Raw genomic sequence first — 16564 nt, 5'->3', positions numbered from 1 at the left:
GAGGTTTCCAAAATCACAGCAAGAAGACCGGCCTAACTAGTCCAGATCTATATATACTTTTCTTGTCAATTCTTCACTGATCATTGTGCATATATTTAAATTTTAGCTAAAAATCAATAAGTATCAAAACTTTCAAACTCAACTTCACTGTATTTGTTCTCCAACTGCATGCAAATTTTTAGCGAATGATTTGCTTGTCGGTTCTACATTTTGCACTAAAATCTTGAGCATATTATTAATATACATGTTCAAGAATATATTGAAATGATTGATAAATGGGGAAAAAACTCAAAGGTGCCACGGTGGGGGACTACTCGGCCGGGGCTCATCCGGCGCGGGTGGGCGGGGAGTGGCGTGGGCGGGCACCAACGCGGGCGCGGCGGGGGCAAGGCACCGGTGACATTATTCGAATCACTTGCGGTTCAAATTTGACTTATCGCCAAAAAATTCTTTTAGTGAGAAAACTTAATATAGGAAATATACCAAATTTTAACATGGAGTTCCACATACAGTACATGGATAGTTGAACAATTTAGAGGGCAGAAGAGAAAACAATAGTTTGCCATGGGCGATGGTAGACACTCGGCAAAGACAAAGATTTTTGTTTGTAGTGTCTAAAGAAATGCATGTGGCAAAACATATCTTTGCCGAGTGTCCCTAACAGACATTCGGCAAAGAAGTAACAGCCAAAACAACCGCCCCACGGACGCCGCATGCGCCGGGCACGTGCAGCTATTTGCCGAGTTCCTTTAATGTGGCACTCAGTAACTAGTTTGTTTGCCGAGTACGCTGTTTATAGCACTCGGCAAAGGCCTTATTTGCCGAGTGTAGTGTTTATGCCATGAGTTTTTTCAATATGCACTTAGGCAAACATCTTGTGTTGCTGAGTGCATGAGGAATGGCACTCGACAAAGCATCGGACAGTCGGCATATAGCTGGTTTCCAGTAGTAGGCAATCATATCCACATAGACACAGTGCCTCAGACATTATACTTTTTGAGCGACATATGCAATTGTAGTTTTAGAGGTTTTATTTAGAGGTCTCTAAGAAAAGAAGTTTTCTAACGATTGAAGATTAGCAAAGCTCTTTTTTATTTTCTCTTACAGTATATATGTTTATTTTGTAACAATTTATGCTACATATACTTGGATGCTGTATGTGATGCCTTAATGATAGGTTATTATGTACTTATGTGATTACTGACTATCGTACGACAGTTTGTGCTGCATAACTGGAGTGATGAGGATTGTGTTCAAATTTTAAAACGGTCCAAGGAAGCTATTTGTACTCGAGAACCAAAGGGAAAAGTGGTTATCACAGAAGTTGTCCTAGGATGTCCGTCTAAAGAAACACTGGAAGCTCAACTTTTGATGGATCTATGCATGATGGTGGTACTAGAAGGCAAAGAGAGAACGGAAGAGACATGGCACAAGATTTTCCTAGATGCATGGTTCACTCAATACAAGATTACTCCCATCTCGGGAACGACCAGGTCACTCATTGAGGTCTTTCCATAGCTGATATGACCATATGACCTACTGAATAAGGCCATCTAATGCATTGCACTATATATTGATCCTTTTTTTTTTACTCTCAAGCCTTTGCATTGTAATAAAAGATTTGTAATGTCAATAATTTGCAATTATATTGATGTTTTCCTTTGAGGATCGGAGCGAGAATAGTAAGTTACTATGGTTGCCACCACCCTAACAAGTCTGTAATATTATGTTGTGTTACAAGTCTATACTTGGTTACATGCAGGAAGCTCTGCCCTTGCACTTTTTTAAAAAAAAATTGTGACAGAAGAAAACGGCAACCGAGATTAGGCAGAGAGGGTACTTTGTTGAAATAGGACTGCATACTTTGTTGAAACAGAGAGGGTACTTTTTTTTTAAAGAAAGGGATATATTACTTTTAACATAATTTTCTTTTGTTTTATTCTTTTAATTATATATTATATATTCACAGGAGTTGGGTGTGCTTTTGTTGGCAACCAAATCCAATCAAATGTTCAAATTTGACCTGCGTTCGCTCTCCACTGACAAAACCCCCTGCTTTCACACCAACTCCTGCTTTCCGATCCTCCCCCACCCCCGCAGCCGCCGCCATCGCTCTTTGCACTGCCCAGCCATGGCGGAGCACGACCTGACGGCGCGCCTGGCGCCGCACCTCGACCGCCACCTGGTGTTCCCGCTGCTGGAGTTCCTGCAGGAGCGGGGGCTCTACCCGGAGGAGGAGGTCCTGGCCGCCAAGCTCCGCCTCCTCGGCGGCACCAACATGGTCGACTACGCCATGGCCATCCACAGGTCGCTCCACGGCACCGGCGAGGCCCCCGGCGACATGGCGGCGCGCCGCGCCGAGGTCGTCGACAGGCTTGTGGCGCTCCAGACGGGCCCCGTGCTGCCGCTCTACGCGTTCCTGCGGGACCCGCAGCTCGTGCAGCTGCTCAGGCCGGACAAGCAGTACAACGTCAACATGCTCCAGGAGCGCTTCCAGGTTAACTCTTTTGATTTTTGATCTTGCTTTGCAAAGATGGTCTGAATTGAAGAACAAATAAAAACTTTCCCCTCTGTTTTGGATGTTCATGGACTCCAACTCCACCTTTTTGTTAGAAACGTTTGACCAAGTCTTTTTGCACTACTCAGGCTGTTTTTAGGTGGTGATGATGTGCTATTCAGCTACTCAAACTACTCCTATTCACAACAATGCAGATTGGTCCTGATCAGATTGAAGCCTTGTATGATGACGCTAAATTTCAGTTTGAGTGTGGGTCCTATTCTGATGCTGCGGCCTACCTCTACCACTATCGTGTTTTGTCCACAAACAGTGAGAGGAGTGTCAGAGCTTTATGGGGGATGTTGGCATCAGGGATTCTGAATCGAAACTGGGATGCTGCGCTCGAAGAGCTTAATCGCTTAAAAGAGATTATCGATTCAAAGGTTTTCCTCTCATCTTTTGATCCTGTGTGTCTATTGTTCTTACGTTACATCATCAGATAGTTAACATTGTATCGTATCTGACTTTTTTTTTGTGCAGAACTTCTCATCACCTCTGAATCAGCTCCAGAATAGGATATGGCTGATGCACTGGAGTCTCTTTATCTTCTTTAACCATGAAAATGGTCGAAATGGGATCATTGATCTGTTCTTCCAAGACAGGTTTATCTACCCATTTCTCAAAATGATTAAGTTTTCTTCTTGTGCTGTTAGCCTGTTACAACTTATAGCATTCTAGCCTAATATTTGAATAAGCAGCACCACTAACTAAAAAATTACTTCGGAGTTTCAAATTTAGAGTGGAAGCAAATGGTTCTTCTAACTAACAAATTCATCCTTGTTTTTCTCATAGACAAACACAATAGAATGTAGGACGATAGTTTAATTCACAAAAAGAAGGTTTCAAAACACTTGTTCAAATTCAAGTTTGCTTCAACATCTTTCCTTACTGATGTCCTACCCAGTTCAACGACAAAAATATTTTTTTTTGTTTGGTGCCAAGGCAATAGCACCGGATAGGTCAACTCATTTTTTTCCTTTATCTTTTTTGCCCAGATACTTGAATGCTATTCAGACAAATGCACACCATCTTCTGAGATACCTAGCTATTGCAGTTGTTGTGAACAAAAGGAGAAGGAATATGCTTAAAGATCTGATTAAAGTCATTCAGCAGGAACAGCGTAGCTACAAAGACCCCGTAACTGAATTCCTGGAATGCTTGTATGTGAACTATGATTTTGATGGTGCGCAACAGAAATTAATGGAGTGTGAGCAGGTTAGTTTGGTGCTATTTTTACCGAACATGACGGTTGTGTTTATTGAACTTCACATGTATCTACTTTGGATGTTTAAAAGCTTGAATGGCAACGTATTACATTTTTAAAAGCTTGAATGGCAATGTATTACATTTTACTTTTATCGGAAAAATACTCCTTTGTAGTGTGAGTTATCTGCTAATGCTTTTATTTTTTATATTTTTTTGCTTGCTGGCTAAAATTGTTATTTTTTCACAAGACAAAGTTTATTTATTACATCTAGAAGGTAGAATCATTTAAATTTTCAACAGTGAAATGGATGGCACTTGTGCCTCAATAGTCAACGATAATTACATTCTCTTATATATTAGAGGACATTCTGTCTTATCTGCTACCTGAATAATCAACAAGCATTATATTCCCACATGAAACTTGTTGTCGTACCTTTCATGTGTTCTATGGCTGCCTTTCTAGGTTATATTGAACGATCCTTTTCTGGGAAAGCGCATTGAAATAGGAAATTCCGTCACTGTTCCTTTGAGAGACGAATTCTTTGAAAATGCCCGTCTGTTTATTTTTGAGACCTACTGCCGCATACATCGGTGCATCGATATTAGGTGGGTTCTTCTGCCTTTCCATTCACTTTTAGCCAGTGATGAAATTCTATTTCTATGATTAACTGGAAAGCATCAGAATCATAAAACACCAATCAGCTAAATCCAGACTGCTAAGGCCCTTGTTAGACCATTTGTCAGACTGCATATTCTGTGTGTACTGTTTGATCTGTCCATCACAAAAAAAAAGCTCTTTGTAATTGAAGTTGCATTCTTTTTCATCTGCTTTCATCAATTCAGCTCACAGAACACCAATAGGTCTGTTGGCTAGACCTGTTAGTAGGAACAATGGCATGTTGTTAACTAGCATTCCGAGAATGCAAAACCTGTACTGACCAACTTCCGGTTCAAGAGGCTAAGGGAAGAGCATATTGTTAAAAGATTTTTATTTCATATTTTGTAGTAACTTTACAATTGGAAAAATCTAAGACTAAGTTTTCCCCCAATATTTGTGCGAAAAACAGCATTCTTGCAGAAAAGCTGAACATGAGGTACAGCGAGGCGGAATTGTGGATTATGAACTTGGTTAAAGGTTTGAAACTGGATGCCAAGATTGATTCAGTGTCAAGAACTCTTATCATGAGGGTCAACCGTGGTGATGTGTAAGTTGCTTCTGTCAAATGTTACTACTTCATGATGCCATTTGGTCGAATAACCATATTTCCATAGCTGGAGTAGTAGTGATCTTTGTCTCTTCAGTATTGCCCATTTACGGGGAAATGATTAAATAAAATTTTTGCAGGCATGAGGAGATTATCGAGAGCTTAAAGAATCTTAACACGCGGACCTACATGCTAGCGCAAAGCATTGTTGAGCCGGCTCAGGCATCACAGACAGCTCATGGAGATTAGGCTGGTTGTGGCTGGTGCTGATTTATTGTGAGCCGCTAGCTGGTTGGTGGCTACTACTGATTTAGTGTGAGAGAAAAGCACTGCTGGCTAGTTGGCTGATAACTCAGCCGATCATAGTTTTGAGGCGGCAAGAATGACAAGTACTTTGTGTTTGCCGTCTTTGTTTACTTAGATGTTGTAGGGTTCATAGGAAGGGGTAAAAGAATTATAGGAAAGGGAAATATAGGAATGCAAATGATTGGAAAAAATATAGGAAATTTGTAAGAACGTGTGTACGTACTTGTTTTAAAAAAGAAAGAGATGATGAGGGCTTGGAACATAACGATCGTGTATAAATCTCATCTACTTGGAGTTTCTTCGAGCAGCACATTTTTTTCAAAAGAAGTTTTCTGGGGTTTTGTTTTCCTATAAAACACCAATGTTTTTTTTTGAAACTTTAGGCAAACTTTATTGATTCACTAACACAATTACATCGTTTACAAGCAACACCAATGGTTAGTATGCTGCTAGTTGTCACTCTGAATTTTGTTACTCTTTTCTCCAATCTCTTGTTTCAGAGGATTTTGGCCCACGAAACTGCCCACAGGCTTCTTTCACACTTATAGTAGAAGCCCAGTCTAGGCCAAACCCATCTCATGTTTGAGCCCGAGTGCCCAACTCATGTAAAGCCATCATGGATATTTCCCAAAGCGACAACCGAGGGAGAGCAGACAGCAGAGTGAGACTTATCTGAAGCTCGGCTTTGCCGCCCCGGCCATGCGCGTTGCCGCCACCCAGCTGCCCCTCCCCGCCGTCTCCCATCCTCGCCGGCGGCGGAGAGATCAGCACGCGCCGCCCGCACCCCCGGGGGCGCTCGCCGCCATCCTGCGCTCGCGCGTCATCGCGTGCCTCCGCGCGGAAGAGTAAGAACCGTCGATCACGCCCGCCACCTGTTCGGCTGTAGTCCTCTGTGGAGCGGAGTCCAGCAAAGGATTCGGCTTGCCGTCACCACTTCTGATCCTCTTTGCGTCTCCCTTACCGTGCAGCGGCGAGACGGCACTGCAGGCGGCGCATGCGGCTGTCCGCGGTGGCGTCAGTGTGGTGAGTTGGCCCGTCCCGTGCGCCTTTATCCGTCCTTGATCCTTGGAGCCTTGGAACTCCTGTGTTTTAACAGCGCATTCATGAACATACATTGCTGCTGCTAACGTATGTGCTGTATTGTTCAGTTGGAGGTCGTGATGCCAACTCCTGGAGTGCTGGAGGTGATGCTCGTTTCACCTTTTTCCTCTGCAAGCTTTCCCTTTTTCCATGATCATTGCTGCTGTGATTGTTCTTGATTGATTGGTGCCTTCTTGTTTCAGGTTATTGAAGATCTTTGCAGGAGTTATCCTTCTTTAACATTCGGGGTAATTCCACGTGGCATTTCTTTGTAGATTTCTACATCAATGTTGCATTTTGTCTAATCATGTGTACTATATTTGTGCACGTAATTTTCTTAATGTCCATATTACTCATGATTTTTTTGTGTCTGAACTTGCAAGCTGTATAGTTCATATTCTTGTGTTTGACTGCAGTAAACTATACAAGCATCACTATATTTGTTTTTGAACATACATCGCTATATTTGTAGTTCAAGGAAGTCATAGCCAGTAGTCAAACTCTGTTACACCTGTCCTGCACCACAATCACATTAATTTTAATTCTCAAGCACATAGGCAAGCAACTCATAATCCTTGCCTCTAATTAGGTTGGCACGGTCTTAAATGCTGCTGATGCAAGGAAAGCCATAGGATCTGGTGCACAGTTTCTGATGAGTCCTGGCACAGTCATGGTAAGTGATCACTCTGTTGGCCATGAGAGCTGGTGCACAGTTTCTGATGTGTCCTGTCACGTTTGTAATATTGTTTCATTTCTCTTAATCACGTCCCTGCTTTCCATGTTCTGATCTTTAACATCATTAATTGTGCTGATTGATTCATGCACATTGTACTTTTTTAATGTGGTTTGCTAACATCATGAATTTTTACTTGATGCTGATTGAATTCATGCACGTATTCTATATTTTAATGCACTTCTTCAACGTCACAAACTGTAACTAGATGTTGATTGTTCATGCATGTGTACTTCTTTAACACATTTCATTAGCATCATCAGTTATAACTTGATTTTGATTAATACGCGCACACTGTGTTCTTAGGAAATACTTCATGATCTAGAAGAAAGTAAGGTTCTATACATCCCTGGAGTGCTGACACCATCTGAAGTATGTATCACATGACAAGTGTCAATTTCCATAGAATTGGATTATAGCAGTCCTGTATTGTGTCAAGTTTCTCTTTTTTTTTTCACTGACATTTTTATCTGGTACAGGTTTTATCTGCTTGCAATGCTGGTGCAGAAGTTGTTAAGGTTTCATAACTGCACATTTCTTCTTATAGTACCTTTTCGATTCGAAAGATTTAACAGAGAACTAACCAAACATGACTGTGAATGAGCCTTTTCATCATATGGTTTACACAGTCAGTTTAATCTGCTATGTGGTTTCCTAATAAAGTAGTAGGTAATTTAATGTTTGTATTTACTGGTCATCTGACATTAGTTAGTTCGTGTTCTAATTTGATAAGGTATATCCAGTGTCTGTGATGGGTGGTGAGGTGTACATGTCTGCTCTGAAGAAACCATTTCCTCATGTGCCGATGGTTGCTTCTCAAGGAATCCAAATAGGTAAGCAGCCTTGTTTAGCATTTATATCTCCAATGATGCCTAGATAACTTCAAACAATTCTATTCAGTATCACGTGTCTCATCATCGGCTGAATGGAGTAAATACACATTCCATAGCAACATCTAAGGATGTCATTTGGAATATTTACAATTCAGTTAGCACGAATGAATTGTTTTCCAACTTTTTCATTGAAAAATTGGTTTTTGAATAAAATTGAAGTATGAGCCATTCCAATTTGATGATGTTCTGCCTGGCTTAGGTTCAATCAAGGGGTATGTGGAGGCAGGGGCATCCGCAGCGGTGTTGTCTGATGCCATTTTTGACAAGGAATTGATGAGGAAGGGAAAATTCAGCGAAATTTCAGAACTTGCCAGTCTAGCCACTGCTGAGGGGTTGCAGTCCATAAAGTGAGACATATCTGACAGTTCTACAGCATCGCAGATTTGTGGCCTAGAAAATATGAGGCACATATCCTTTGGCTAGCCATTGTGCTATATGATCTTCTCCGGTGGGGCACATATCAGGCCCTAACACTGCCAACTAAACGGAAATCATTGATACCGCCCTTTTTGCAGAAGCAGTGATTCCATCTCCCAAATACAGCTATAGAAGTAGTACCGCTGCGTGCTTGTAACAATGCACCAAAATTGTGCTTTCCAAACAAGGATCTTCACAGCTAGCAGAAGTGCGTTTGTTCTCGGTCCAGATCAGAAGTGTGAAGGGTCTGCTGTGATGCCACGAAGCCAACCACACATTCAGCTGCGGTGGAATCACCACAATTCATACAAGAACAGAGGCAAATGAAAGGGAGATTGCAAGGTATCTTGTGCTTCCCCGAGATGATCAGGGTGCCTGAACCCGTGCTCTGTGCCACACTGCCATTAGGCCTACTTCTCTCGAGCAAAATGGACTCACATGTTGATGAACAGCTTTGGATTTTTTTTTGTAATTATAGTGGTGCAAACAATATTTTTTTCAATGTTAACCTAAACATTAAACGGGTTACCCACCATGTAGTAAATAATCGGAATACATGATCATTTAAACGGTCTTATAAATGATCGAAATGGTTTTATATGATTTTACACGGTTAATCAGCCTACATGACATGGCTACCGAGTAGCATTTTACGGATCTGTTTATTTTCGATTATAAGCCGATTCTCGATGAAAATAAACGAGAATTCCATCCAAACACTTTGCTTATTTTTCGATTATCTGGGCCGCCGCTTCTCCAGGAATCCTGGATACAACGTGAAAGGCTATTCTCCCGGCCGCGTCGCAAGACTCGCGCACGGGAGAAGCGAGCGGATTTTCCTCCCACTGCCCCTGGTACCCCTCTCGTCGCCGAGAACCCCCGTCCCCCGACCCCCTCTCCTCCCCCGAGATCTCGCCGCCGCCTCCCTCCTGGCGCTGCGGCACCTCTACCGCCGCCGGGCCCCTTCCGCGCCGCCCTCGGTGGGACGCCGCCCCTCCCGCGCGGGGACCCGAGCTTGGAGCTCGGAGCACCATGAGATCCCGCGCGCTGTGCTCGCCCACCCGGCTAGATACCTGCTCCGGCGCGAGATCCCATCACGACGGCAGCGGCCGCCGGGTGGAGCTGGTGCGCCTCCACCTCCACCTCCAGCCACGCGTGCACCATGCGAGCGGCGAGCGCGGAGGCCGCGGCGAGCGTGGAGGCTGCGGGCACAAGCGGTGGGGCCGCGGAGGCACGACTGTGTGGAAACAAGGGCCGGCGCGGAAGTCCAAGCAGCAGACGCGAGCGGCGGCGAGCAGCAAGCCTGCGGGCGCGGAGGCCCGAGCAGCAGACGCAAGGAGGTGCGGCGGCGAGCATGGAGGCTGCTGGTTCAAGCGGCCTCTGTACGAGCCCATCGACTCCTCTGTACTAGTGGCGGAACCAGATTGAGTCGTACCCCGGGCTGAGTTTACCCCGGACTGAGTTTTAAGTATAGACGTTCACAAACTCACAGTTTAAAAAATACATGAAAATATAAACGAAAAGATAGATAACATACAAAAAGCGCCATCGTGAAGTAATATATTTATTTTTCTTCAGCAATTGATCCAAGTCCTTCTTCAGCAATTGATTCAAGTCCAGAGATAGAAGCTACTGCAAAATGAAAAAAAATTGGGCCGAACCCCGGGCCATGGCCCGGGTGGCCCGGGGTGTGCATCTGCCCCTGTCTGTATGAGCCCAGTTGTGAAATTGTTATCTTCTTGCCTATATAGGATCGATACTTCAGTCTATTTTTTGCTTTGAGATCTCAAGAAAACTGATTTGTACCACAAAAAGTGTTTGGAATTTTGATGAATGAATCGATGGATGGATTCTTCATGTCATGCTGTTCGCTCTCTGGATGAATTTTGTTTCATTCTGAAGATGTGGTTTATGAGAGCAACGTCTGCAAGCACAAATGAGCCTTAGGGGCATTTCAGCCATTTTACCACCCAATTCATCGATCCAAAATAATCAGGATTGCCAAACACCCAATTTATCTGAATAGCCGATTCTCCAGACAGCTGGCTTATTTCAGAATCTTGATTCTCAGATAAGTAAGATCCAGAAAAGTGGAAACAAACAAGGCATGCTGTATAAATGATGGAAACAGTCGTATAGGCGAACAATGTTTTTTAGCTACCAAAACAATTGACTATGAGACTACTGAGTTTGGGATGTGAATCATCACCAACCTGTCAGAAAGGGAGAAAGAAAAAAAAAGCACCCAAAAGCACTGTATTTTTTTCGAATTATATTGCAATTAACATGTCTAACGGATTCAAGAGAAAATTTGTGACATACTTTAAACACAAAACATGATCATTCTTTCGGATATGCGCAACTTAAACCTTTTAATTTGGATAGAAATGTTTAAACAATTTGCATATATTTTTCCTCTAAATAATATTTGCATTGTAGGGCTAGGCATGGACTTCCTCTCATATCTAACTTTTTTTTTTCTCGTCTTCGTTTCGCCATCTCACATTCCTATGATACGTATTACTATCACTCATTTTCAGGGGTTTGGGACGCTAAACCCTAGTGGGGGTAAAACCGAAAAAGCCGTAGCATCTCCTCCCTCCCCTCCCCCGCGCCGGAGCGGCGCCGCCGCTGCGCCCTCTCTTCCACCCCCAGCTTATCCCGCTGCTTCCATCACCGGCGACGGGAGGACGCGACAAACCCCGAATAGCATCGCGCGGCGTCGCCTCGCCCTCCTCTTCCCCGCCCTCACTGGTACGTACCGGCGCGGAGGGGCGGTCCTCCCTGACCGGATTCATTTCGTAACCCTAGCTTGCTCCGGCTGGTTATTCTGCCAAATCTCTACTTTGCTGTGATTCTGAGCGTTGATTTAGTTGGGGATTTGATTGTAGCTAACTTAAATCTTCCATTCCGGCTTCGATTAGGTTCCTCTTCTTGCCCTCGCAAGATCATTCTGCGCAAGGTGCCCGATCCCCCGCCTCAGCTATAGGGAATGTAAGATGATTGTATAGCAAGGCCAATTTTGTTATCACAATTTTAGTTTGGGATACGAGTCGCGAATTTCCAACATTGGTTGCTTTTGTCAGGTTGAAGACTGCTTCTTTGAGATTGTTGCGAGATGGGGGTTTCCGGCAATCGTCCCAAGGACTGCCAGCTGGGTATTCTGAAATGGTTGCCCCTTTGATTCGGAGGTTTTGCTCCATGCCCATTGAGAGCCTCACCAGCAGCAAAGCTGATGGTGATGCCTCGTATCAGGATGCTGGTGATCAGCCTCATGTTGACTCTGATTGTGGTAGTGAGCCCAGTCATGGCATCAGGGCGGTGAGGAAACAGGGCAAGAATCAAGGACCCAAGAAGAAATATGGACCTTTTAAGAGGGGCCGCCGTGGAAAGAAATTGCCAGGAGGAGGCCGACCTTCTCAGGAGGGCTGTCATCATGAAATGAGATTTCCAGTCAGGGATGTCCCTTTTCAGAAAGACCGCCACCATGAAAAGAAATTGCCAGACACGCCCGTCCAACCTTTTCTTTTCCAGATTGTATTGGATACTCCTATCAGTACTCTTATGACTGTACTTGACACATGGCTGCAAGCCAACTGTCTGGAAAAAAGCCAATTCTTGATGGTTTTGTTCCATCTGAGGAAGCAGAGATTGTATAGCAAGGCTTTGAAGGTACCTTTTTTTTGTGTCTGCTGGGTTGTATTGCATTAAACTTTTTTTTTAGTGAAATGCATTCAGGTTTACAGCTATTGGTTAGTCCAGTAGTCAGCAGCATTTAGTCTGGCTTACCATTTCCATTAGCCCCCATGTTTAAGATCTTTGACCTAATATTCTTTACAAATTTTACTCTTTCTGTTTCCCCCTTTTCTTTACTATGTTTCACTTAATATTTTTGGCATGGTTTTCCTACTTGGGTGTTTGTCCATTGTGGAGTGTAAAACTATACTTCTCTCTAGTTTTTAAGAATCATTTGAAGCTTAAATTTCTCAAGTCTTGTCTGTGCTGCACTTGTTTCTAATCTTTGTATCCTAGCAAAATTATTAAGGCGCCAACTAAAAGCTTAAACAAAGATGGTATTTGTTTATCAACTCCTGAGCATGAATTTCATCAGTAACAAGTTTTGGATTTAAGTCCTTAATCATCTTATGAAACATTGTCTTGAATTGCGGAAGTGTCACATTTTCAAATAAACCTGTACTCTGGACTCTTCTTGTCTTCTCATTTTTGACATTGTTTTTTGTCATTGATTCCTTTCTTTTTATGTAATTGACTGTCATTGTTTTTATGTAAACTAAAATATGGCCTTGATTCCTTGCTTTTTGGTGACTATTCTTCAAAGGTAGCAGATGAACAGATCGATAATTCAAACATATTCAATTGGTATTTAGTATATTTTTTTCTCTCTTCCTTTGCAATGTTACAAAGAAGGGATACTACGCAGAGGGAACAAGGGGTTAAGTTATTTCCTGTTCTCATTTCTTCATTGGTTATGGCATGTAAAGCCTCCGACAGCCTGTGTTCCTTTTGCTTTTGTATTTTTTTATATACCATATTGTAGTTATTTATGTACTTTTTGATGGTAGAGAACTAGAGATAAACCTGTTAGGGCATTTTTTTATTAGAATCATAACCCTCACTTTTTTATGCGAGTGTAGCATTTTTTTTTCATGTGGAGATACACTTAACCATTGCTCATAGTATTCTGCGCCAGAAGCACAAATCTATATTTTACTTAAACTACACAATGTTTTGACCTATAGTATTACCTATATTTAGGGAAATTTTACTACCTTTGTTTTAGTCCATTGATGAATTATTATGTACGATTTGTGGATCATGGTATGCATGAATTCTGTTTTTCTAATCTACACATTCATCTGGCACATGCCAACTTTGCATATTTTAAATCTATAGATCTAGATAGCAGAAATGCACCTACTTTTTTGTGATTTATTTCTGAATATCTGCAGTTCATGGATTGGATCGAAAGAAGAAAACTACTAAATTTTGAAGATCGTGATTATGCTTGTCATCTTGATTTGATAGCACGGACCCATGGTTTTGAAGCTGCTCAAAAGTACATTGAGAGCGTCCCTACACCGTTCAGGAATGAGGTGCTCTATGAAACTCTACTTGTTAGCTGTGTATGTCAGGATGATGTCCGGAAGGCAGAACAAGTCTTCAACAAAATAAGAGAACTCTCTTTACCTTTAACTGTTTCTGCTTGCAACCAAATGATATTGCTGTACAAGAGGATTGCTCGAAGTAAGGTAGTTGACATTCTCATGTTGATGGAAAAAGAAAATATAAAGGTTTCTCGTTTTACATACAAGCTCCTGATTGACTTGAAAGGGCGGTCGAATGACCCATTAGGCATGGAGTCGGTCTTAAATATGATGAAGGACAATGGTCTTGAGCCAGATTTTGCCACACAGACAATGGTTGCTAAATTCTACATATCTTGGGGCCTCATGGAGAAAGCAGAAGAGGTTATCAGGGCTATGGAAGTATCTGTAAAGGATAGTCGTGATGCCACCAGGTCTCTTCTTGACCTCTATGCTATTCTTGGCAGGCCAGATGATGTAGAGAGAATATGGAACTCATACACCACCCCGAAGTTGGAGGACTTCTTGGCTGCTATTGAGGCATGGGGTAAACTTGGACGTATCAAACAAGCGGAAGAGACCTTTGAAGCGCTGGTAAAGACTTCACCAAAGCTCACCTCCAAGTACTTCAATGCCATGCTGAACGTGTATGCAGAACACAAACTTCTGGCCAAGGGCAAAGAGTTTCTAGAAAGGATGTATTTGGATGGGTGTCCAATCAGCCCTCTAACCTGGGATGCAATTGTTAAGCTCTATGCAAATTCAGGTGAGTTAGAGAAAGCCGACTCATTTCTGGCGAATGTGACAGAAGAGAATCCTGACAGAAATCCCCTCTTCGGCTCATACACAACCTTACTGAGGGCCTATGCAAAAAAGGGCGACATACATAACTCTGAGAAAATATTTGATAGGCTAAAGCAGATCAAGTACCCAGGGAGGAAGCCGCCTTATAATTTGTTACTTGCAGCCTATGCCAGTGCCCATGTTACACCGTACGGGTTCAGAGAAAGGATGAAAGCTGACAATGTGCGCCCGACCAAGACTGATATAGAATGTTTGAGGCGTCTCGATGGCTTGCAAACGATAGAGTATTAGAGTGTTCTTTTCCTTTTCATCCCTTTGCCATGGTCCATGGACCACCCCTGCTCGAAGAGGTGGCCTGAAGCTGTTAGTGTAGGATAGAAGAATCTGCTACCAGGCTGCTGCTGTTTTAACAGCATGGAATTTGGAATTTGTTGTCCTGGTATGCTTGGTGTTGCAAGGTTATCAAAGTTTTAGACGAGTTGCTATTGGAATATAAAAATTGAGATCTTCAGTTTGGGATTCTGGATCTTGTCCTTTTGTAACATGAATCTCAAGGCTTGCAATATAAGCTATATTTATTCATTTATTTTTTTACAAAATACAGTGGGGTCGCACGCGCTCACATATACGTACACTCTCTTTCCTATGAAGCACACACAATCCACAAAGTCGTTTATACTCTCTTCCCTATGAAGCACACACAATCCACAAAGTTGTTTATGATAAGATTGGTATGTACAACTTTTCAGAACACCATGATTCCCGGCCGTACCACAGCAGCAGGATCACATACCAAAATACAAAAGGTTCTTTTAGTAGGTTCAGACCTGATAACTGGCTGCATTATTACCAACCTGGCAACATGACAAGAAGCCGCAGTCCATGACGAGGCCGGATCAACGCCCATTTCCTGCTGCATTGTTGATGAGCCAGTTGAACAGCAAGGTCGGCAGCAGGGCGATGCAGCTGGCGAACCCCATCCATGCGGCGGCTCTGAACCCTGCGCAGGGCAGCGCCGCGCATAGCTTGAGATCGTCGTCGACCATCGTGGCCACGCCGGAGGCTGCAGATGCCGCAAAGAAGCTCAGTGCTGCGGCGACCAGCATGCGTAGATTTACTTGGGACGATGAACAGCAGATTTACATTTACTTGGGACGGCGATGAACAATAGATTTACATTTACTTGCCCCGTCGCCGGCGATCGCAGCAACTCCGGCGATCCAGTGGTGGTTCTCTAAAGGCCATTGGCCTGACAGCAGTGTGTGCAGGTTCAGAAGGGCCAGCGGCATCGTCCACACGCATTGCAACGTAGATGCTGCAGCGAGGAAACTGCTCGTTCAAATAAAGAAGAATTTATAGATAGTGATTCTTACTTGTTAGTGATGAGCAGTGACAGTTCCAGGCATGATGGGAAAGGAAGGCAGCTCCAAGGACGAGAAGGGGAGCAGGAAACAAACCAGAGAGCAGGGTGCGAGGAGAAACCGCCGGTGGAGGCCGTGGTGGCAAGCGTGGCAAGGGCACACACGATGCGAAGGCCGAGGCCGCCGGCGGTGGCCGTCCTAGCCCACGGCGCTTGCGGTTGCGGCATGGCCTCGACGACCTCCATGGCGTTGCAGCCGCCTAAGCGAGTCCCCGGCCGGTCTCACTCGGTCACTCTGGAGGCCAGCAGTGACTTGCGCCAGGAAGGGCCGCGCCGCCGCCCCCGTTGGCCAGCTCGAACGGGCCGCTTGCACTGCAGGGAGAAGACTGAGAGGGAAGACGAACAGCCAGAAGATTATCTCCATGTATATTCAGTACATTATATATATATATATATATATATATATATATATAGAAATAGAGGATCTTTCATGTTTGACTTTTGACATAAATTTGTTTCATACAGTGAAAAGATGGGGATGCTACGGCTACCTCGCTCGCTCTTTGTGACTGGACATAAAGTTTTACTTTATTGACTCAGACATTCTTCCACGTGCTTGTAATTAAAGCTGTACCAGCCATTGTATTGAATATTATGGCAATCATGTTATCGTAACGATATATGCATAACTTCTTTACCAAACACTACATAATCCTCGATAATATAGACTGGAGATTCATGTATAGTTTGAGTGTTTGACTTGCCTCAGTTTGGTCGTGCAGGTTTGACTGAGGCTGGACCGAATCAGGTGTCAAAAGGGCATTGTTTTACGTCGGTGATATGTGGTTATACATGACCTCCTGGGTGTGAAACTGGCAAAGGTAAACTCTAGTCTAGC

The 16564-nt window shown here is 43.4% G+C and overlaps 5 protein-coding genes across 6 annotated transcripts in view; 4 read left to right on the top strand and 1 right to left on the bottom strand.

The window, feature by feature from the left end:
• Positions 1 to 1518, top strand: part of LOC120658722 (trans-resveratrol di-O-methyltransferase-like) — a 28860-nt gene extending 27342 nt beyond the window's left edge. Inside the window, exon 2 of the mRNA XM_039936946.1 lies at positions 1219 to 1518. Within this exon, the coding sequence (XP_039792880.1) occupies positions 1219 to 1518 (300 nt within the window). The remainder of the gene's footprint in view (positions 1 to 1218) is intronic.
• Positions 1519 to 2014: 496 nt separating this feature from the next.
• Positions 2015 to 5581, top strand: LOC120659768 (eukaryotic translation initiation factor 3 subunit E-like). Of its 2 annotated transcripts, XM_039937992.1 has the most exons (7): positions 2023 to 2497; positions 2713 to 2940; positions 3038 to 3159; positions 3553 to 3772; positions 4227 to 4369; positions 4831 to 4968; positions 5109 to 5581. In XM_039937992.1, exons 1-7 carry the CDS (start codon positions 2132 to 2134, stop codon positions 5215 to 5217), a joined length of 1326 nt encoding a protein of 441 aa, XP_039793926.1. In that variant the 5' UTR covers positions 2023 to 2131; the 3' UTR covers positions 5218 to 5581. The 2 variants fall into 2 exon arrangements, with proteins under 2 accessions (XP_039793927.1, XP_039793926.1); XM_039937993.1 differs by lacking the exons at positions 4831 to 4968; positions 5109 to 5581 and adding an exon at positions 4607 to 4824 and having other exon boundaries at positions 2015 to 2497.
• Positions 5582 to 5919: 338 nt separating this feature from the next.
• LOC120659766 (KHG/KDPG aldolase-like) lies at positions 5920 to 8960 on the top strand. Its single transcript, XM_039937989.1, has 9 exons — positions 5920 to 6119; positions 6243 to 6297; positions 6423 to 6458; positions 6558 to 6602; positions 6944 to 7027; positions 7394 to 7459; positions 7567 to 7605; positions 7821 to 7920; positions 8180 to 8960. The coding sequence occupies exons 1-9, from the start codon at positions 5974 to 5976 to the stop codon at positions 8329 to 8331; spliced, it is 723 nt and encodes a 240-aa protein (XP_039793923.1). The 5' UTR covers positions 5920 to 5973; the 3' UTR covers positions 8332 to 8960.
• A 1989-nt stretch (positions 8961 to 10949) lies between these two features.
• Positions 10950 to 14892, top strand: LOC120659765 (pentatricopeptide repeat-containing protein At1g80270, mitochondrial-like). The gene is made up of 4 exons (XM_039937988.1): positions 10950 to 11151; positions 11322 to 11391; positions 11484 to 12069; positions 13368 to 14892. Coding segments are annotated over exons 2-4 (1818 nt in total). The 5' UTR covers positions 10950 to 11151; positions 11322 to 11389; the 3' UTR covers positions 14598 to 14892.
• A 67-nt stretch (positions 14893 to 14959) lies between these two features.
• Positions 14960 to 16054, bottom strand: LOC120659767 (CASP-like protein 5A2). Its single transcript, XM_039937991.1, has 2 exons — positions 15764 to 16054; positions 14960 to 15635 (listed from the first exon to the last, which is right to left on the bottom strand). The coding sequence occupies exons 1-2, from the start codon at positions 15910 to 15912 to the stop codon at positions 15452 to 15454; spliced, it is 333 nt and encodes a 110-aa protein (XP_039793925.1). The 5' UTR covers positions 15913 to 16054; the 3' UTR covers positions 14960 to 15451.
• Positions 16055 to 16564: the final 510 nt, after the last annotated feature.

Source organism: Panicum virgatum, chromosome 2N (assembly GCF_016808335.1).
Source record: "Panicum virgatum strain AP13 chromosome 2N, P.virgatum_v5, whole genome shotgun sequence".
In the NCBI taxonomy this organism is placed as follows: Eukaryota; Viridiplantae; Streptophyta; class Magnoliopsida; order Poales; family Poaceae; genus Panicum; species Panicum virgatum.
The sequence above is the reverse complement of the archived record's forward strand: the minus strand, read 5'-3'. Positions and strand labels throughout refer to the sequence as shown.

Coding starts and splice junctions, on each gene's coding strand:
- LOC120659768 (XM_039937992.1), top strand. CDS start 2,132: ATGGCGGAGCACGACCTGACGGCGCGCCTGGCGCCGCACCTCGACCGC. Junction 3,160..3,552: donor GATCTGTTCTTCCAAGACAG/GTTTATCTACCC, acceptor TTTTTTGCCCAG/ATACTTGAATGCTATTCAGA. Junction 4,370..4,830: donor CATCGGTGCATCGATATTAG/GTGGGTTCTTCT, acceptor TGCGAAAAACAG/CATTCTTGCAGAAAAGCTGA.
- LOC120659766 (XM_039937989.1), top strand. CDS start 5,974: ATGCGCGTTGCCGCCACCCAGCTGCCCCTCCCCGCCGTCTCCCATCCT. Junction 6,298..6,422: donor TCCGCGGTGGCGTCAGTGTG/GTGAGTTGGCCC, acceptor TGTATTGTTCAG/TTGGAGGTCGTGATGCCAAC. Junction 6,603..6,943: donor ATCCTTCTTTAACATTCGGG/GTAATTCCACGT, acceptor GCCTCTAATTAG/GTTGGCACGGTCTTAAATGC.
- LOC120659765 (XM_039937988.1), top strand. Junction 12,070..13,367: donor TGTATAGCAAGGCTTTGAAG/GTACCTTTTTTT, acceptor GAATATCTGCAG/TTCATGGATTGGATCGAAAG.
- LOC120659767 (XM_039937991.1), bottom strand. CDS start 15,912: ATGGAGGTCGTCGAGGCCATGCCGCAACCGCAAGCGCCGTGGGCTAGG. Junction 15,636..15,763: donor TCCTCGCACCCTGCTCTCTG/GTTTGTTTCCTG, acceptor TTGAACGAGCAG/TTTCCTCGCTGCAGCATCTA.